The sequence below is a fragment of the Xiphophorus hellerii genome, chromosome 19 (assembly GCF_003331165.1).
Source record: "Xiphophorus hellerii strain 12219 chromosome 19, Xiphophorus_hellerii-4.1, whole genome shotgun sequence".
Taxonomy (NCBI): domain Eukaryota; kingdom Metazoa; phylum Chordata; class Actinopteri; order Cyprinodontiformes; family Poeciliidae; genus Xiphophorus; species Xiphophorus hellerii.
In genome coordinates, this window is record NC_045690.1 from 884283 (window position 1) to 889282 (window position 5000).

At 61.8% G+C, this 5000-nt stretch overlaps 1 protein-coding gene across 2 annotated transcripts in view; it reads left to right on the plus strand.

Annotated features, from left to right (window-relative positions):
* Positions 1-3990: 3990 nt before the first annotated feature.
* The window catches only part of LOC116709038 (uncharacterized), a 1248-nt gene continuing 238 nt past the window's right edge, over positions 3991-5000 (plus strand). The window contains exons 1-2 of one of the 2 annotated variants that reach the window (XM_032547277.1): positions 3991-4422; positions 4667-4915. In XM_032547277.1, the coding sequence (XP_032403168.1) occupies positions 4036-4422; positions 4667-4915 (636 nt within the window). In that variant the 5' untranslated portion in view covers positions 3991-4035. The remainder of the gene's footprint in view (positions 4423-4666; positions 4916-5000) is intronic. The other variant, XM_032547278.1, reaches the window with a different exon arrangement.

Here is a 5000-nt window from a genome sequence, read left to right on the forward strand (position 1 = left end):
CCAGCACCTCGGACAGCTCCGAAGCCGCCCACAGAGCACTGTCTGCAGCCTTTGCCCTGTCCGCCTTCCACCGGGCTGTCACGCAGCTCACAACCGACCCAGAGAGGCCACCGGCCCATCAGATGGACCGAGGACGCTCACCGGACCGACCGGAGCCCACAGTTAGGGCTCAGAGCTCCAGCCAGCACCTGGGACCGCGCCGAGGCCGTCCACAGAGCACTGTCTGCAGCCTTTGCCCTGTCCGCCTTCCACCGGGCTGTCACGCAGCTCACAACCGACCCAGAGAGGCCACCGGCCCATCAGATGGACCGAGGACGCTCACCGGACCGACCGGAGCCCACAGCTAGGGCTCAGAGCTCCAGCCAGCACCTCGGACAGCTCCGAAGCCGCCCACAGAGCACTGTCTGCAGCCTTTGCCCTGTCCGCCTTCCACCGGGCTGTCACGCAGCTCACAACCGACCCAGAGAGGCCACCGGCCCATCAGATGGACCGAGGACGCTCACCGGACCGACCGGAGCCCACAGTTAGGGCTCAGAGCTCCAGCCAGCACCTGGGACCGCGCCGAGGCCGTCCACAGAGCACTGTCTGCAGCCTTTGCCCTGTCCGCCTTCCACCGGGCTGTCACGCAGCTCACAACCGACCCAGAGAGGCCACCGGCCCATCAGATGGACCGAGGACGCTCACCGGACCGACCGGAGCCCACAGCTAGGGCTCAGAGCTCCAGCCAGCACCTGGGACCGCGCCGAGGCCGTCCACAGAGCACTGTCTGCAGCCTTTGCCCTGTCCGCCTTCCACCGGGCTGTCACGCAGCTCACAACCGACCCAGAGAGGCCACCGGCCCATCAGATGGACCGAGGACGCTCACCGGACCGACCGGAGCCCACAGCTAGGGCTCAGAGCTCCAGCCAGCACCTGGGACCGCGCCGAGGCCGTCCACAGAGCACTGTCTGCAGCCTTTGCCCTGTCCGCCTTCGACCGTGCTTCCACGCTTCCAAGGAGCTCACAACCGACCCAGAGATGCCCCGGGCCCTTCAGAAGGACCGAGGAGACACACCGGACCGGCCGGAGCCCGCTGCCTTACCGCCCCAGCGTTCCAGAGAACCGGAGACAAAATCTGGAAAAAGGGCTTAAAATGCTGGAAAAAGCCGAAAAAGGGGCCTAAATCCGCCTTACCCTAGCTCCAGTAGACCCCTAGAACCGGCCTGGATCGAAAAACTTTGGCTTTTTCCGCTCCAAGCCCTCTTTCCGAACTCGCTCCTATAATCCCGCCGGTGGGATTTTTCTCCGTAAGGTCCTGAAATCCTACCTATCGACGGGGCCGGGGTGAAGCGTCGATTTTTTTTCACGGGCGGCAATGCTTTGGACAAACTTTGAACGGTTATCTCGGCTTCTGTGAACAACTTAAAGACGATTCGACCACACCAGAGTGTTCTCTGGACCCTGGCCTTTCCGGCAATATGCGGCTTTCCCCGGGGAAATGCATTTTTAAAAAATTTTATGGAAGTGGAAAAATCACCGGGGCCTCCGGGGCACCGAGGCCGAGGACAGTGAGCCGCTGCGGATACCGCTGGCTGCTGCATGGGCCCTCTCTGGAAGTCCGAAAATTCAACTTTATCCCAGGAACACGGGACTCAGGTCAGCGTGATCGGGGCATTCTCCCGGGCCTATTGATCCCACTCTCGAGGCCGCCGGTGCCCGGGAAAGTGCCTTTCCGAACCCTTGGACCGGTTTGGGTTTTTGATTTTTAATTCCGCCTGTGGGCGTCCCAGGAACCAGAGAACCACACCAGAGTGTTCTCCGGACCCTGGCCTTTCCGGCAATATGCGGCTTTCCCCGGGGAAATGCATTTTTAAAAAATTTTATGGAAGTGGAAAAATCACCGGGGCCTCCGGGGCGCCGAGGCCGAGGACAGTGAGCCGCTGCGGACACAGCAGGCTGCTGCATGGGCCCTCTCTGGAAGTCCGAAAATTCAACTTTATCCCAGGATGATGGGAGCGATACAGGGGTGATCAGGGCATTATTCTGGGCTCATTGATCCTGGTCTTGAACCCCCTGGTCCCCGGCAAAGTGCCTTTTCGACCGTTTTGACCAATTATGGTTTTCGATTTTTAATTCCTCCTGCGGGCGTCCCAGAAGCCGAACGACCACACCGTTTTATTCTCCAGACTCTGGCCTTTCCGGCAACATACGGCTTGCCCCGGAGGAATGCATTTTTAAACATTTTTACGGAAGTCAAAAATCACCCTAGCGGGACGTCGGGCCCCCCCAAGGCGGGCTGTAGCCTGACTTTGCCCCGGCCCTGCTAAGACCCATCCAGGCTGGAGCTCCCTCCTCCTCCTGCTCCCTTCGAACCGCGGGGTCCAGGCTGGCTGGCTGGCTGGCTGGAGCTCCCTTCGAACCGCGGGGTCCAGGCCGGTGGAGCTCCTCCCTGCGAACCATCCGGGCTGGAGCTCGCTCCCTCCCTCCCTGCTTACCTCCCTTCGAACCGTGGCATCCCACACTTAAGCACCCCCCACACGGACTGCACCCACCAGTACGCAAGGCCAGGAGGGTCGTGCCCCTGGTAGGGCAAAGAGAAGCAGCTCCAGGTGGTGGTGGTGGTGGTGGTGGTGGTCGTCCCGGCCGTCCCCCCCCTCCTCTCCCCGCAGGACGGGGTTCCCTAACCCGCCTTTTCCCTAACCCGTCTTAGCGTCGTAACATGGCCTCCCGCCCTCCGGGGAATCGCCGCCCGGCTATCGGGACGCGTTTGCCCGGGGATTCGGCCCCGATTTCGGGGTCTAACGAGGCCCAGGTGTTGCCAATTAGGCTCGATTGGAAGCCAATCACAGGAGCTTTCCCTGATTGGACGCCCTGAATTGGGACCAGGTGTTTGCCAATCAGGCTTGATTAGAGGGAAGCACGCCCGGAGATCCGGCCCCGATTTCGGGGTCGAACGAGGCCAGGTGTTGCCAATTAGGCTTGATTGGGGGGGCGGGGGAAGCACGCCCACCCGCCTGCACATATAGCCGGGCTGCGGATGTGCCCCGCTCATTTTGCTATCTGACTCTCGCGGAGTGAAGATGACGCCTTCTAAGTTTAAGAATCGCTGCCCTGTATGTCACCGGCCGTCTTGGCGCCTGCGACGCCATTTGGATGACGTTCACAGCGTCAGGAACGCCCTGGAGCGAAGGATCCTGTTGGCGTTTGCCAGAGGGCGAGTGAGCGTTCGCGGCATGAAGTGCCCCGTCGGCGGCTGCTCGTACGGCGGGTCAAGGGTGGCGCAGCACCTCCAAGACGCTCACCGTGACCTGGGTGCCAAGGAGAAGAAGCGCCTTTTGAGGAAGCTCCAGTGGCGCAAAACGCTTCGGCAGGTGAGAGAACTTCGGGCGGCGGGTCCCGACCCGCCGTTAGCCACCAGGTTGGACCTGGACGGTTCACGGGGCAGCGAAGCCGCCGACGCCGCCGCCGCCGCCGCCGCCGCCGCCCCCCCCCCCTCCTGCTTCTCCCCTTCCCTCGCAGGGACCGAGCGCCAGCCCTGCCCGTACAACCTCGGCGGACTCCCCGCAGCGGCCAGAGACGGAGGAGCTGGAGCTGCTGGAGCCATGTCTTCTTCCCGGCCGACCGAGCGCCAGCCCTGCCCGTTCCACCTCGGCGGACTCCACACAGCGGCCGGAGCCATGTCTTCTTCCCGGCGGCGACGACGTGCCATCCGCGGACGTCGAGGACGAAGAACCGCAGGCCCCGTCCTCGAGCACGGTGGGTAGACTGAGTACATTTCCCGCAGTCATCCGTGGCTACCTAGAAGAGTACCGCCGGCACCTGGCCGGGGCAGTACGCTCGCGAAAGCATGCTGAAAATGTTAAGTCAAAGATGGGTCGAATTGTTGCATTCCTCAGCTACATGAGCCGTGATAAGACCGAGCTGGGCTCCTGGCGCTTCTTGGATGACGCCGCACGCATAATGACCTGGCCCGCCGAACTCACCGAGCGGGAGCAGAAGGCCGTAACTACCGTTAAGGTCTACCTGGTAAACACAACCCAATTCCACGTATACTTCATGGAGACGCCTCCGAGAAGCTCCAGGCTGTCCAAGCGGCAGCTCGTGTCCGTGATGCGAGCTCTGAGGTCGGCTACGTGCCAAATCGGAACGAAGGTGGTGCTTCGGCAGATCAAGGTCAAGTCCGAGAAGCTCCAGCGCTCCGTAACGCCCGACCTTCTCCGCAGATGTGTCGCAAAGTGTCGGGGCTGGATCCCCAAACTCTTGCTGAGCTGCTCGCAAAAGAAGCACGACGTGGGACTGAGGCATCAGCTCTTCGGCTTCTTCGCCCTTTACCTTATTTCTCTCTACGGCCATCGAGCCGGCGTCATCACCAATCTTACCACCGAGGAGGTCCTGGAGGCCGCGAGGGGGTCCGTCTCTTCCTCTCCGGGGGTCGTACTCAATGTAAGTCTGCACCCACTCACTAACACTAGCCTGGCTGGCTGGCTGGCTGGCTGGCTGGCTGGATGGATGGATGGATGGATGGAGCCTGGATGGAGCCTGGATGGAGCATGGATGCAGCAGCCAGGCTGCATCCAGGCTGCTGCATCCAGGCTGCTGCATCCATCCATCCATCCATCCATCCATCCAGCCAGCCAGCCAGCCAGCCAGCCAGCCAGCCATTTAACATTTCTCTGCCCGTCTTCAGGTAAAGAACCATAAGACTGCCCGGGTGTTTGGATGTGCTCAGGTCTTTCTCACCCACGAGGAACTGGGCTGGATCCAGCGGTGGATGGAGATCCGGGCTCGGCTACGTCCGCAGTGCGATCTGGTCTTCTTCAATACCAACCATCAGCACGTGAGCACCATCACTGCGTTCGCCAGGAACGCCTGGGCAGCGATGCTACTGCCAGGGAGACCCTCGCTTACCGACATCAGGACCGCGGTCGCAACGATGGTAAGTTATCCAGGAAACAGCATAACCACCATCCGAGCCCTGCCTGCCTGCCTGCCTGCCTGCCTGCCTGCCTGCCTGCCTGCCT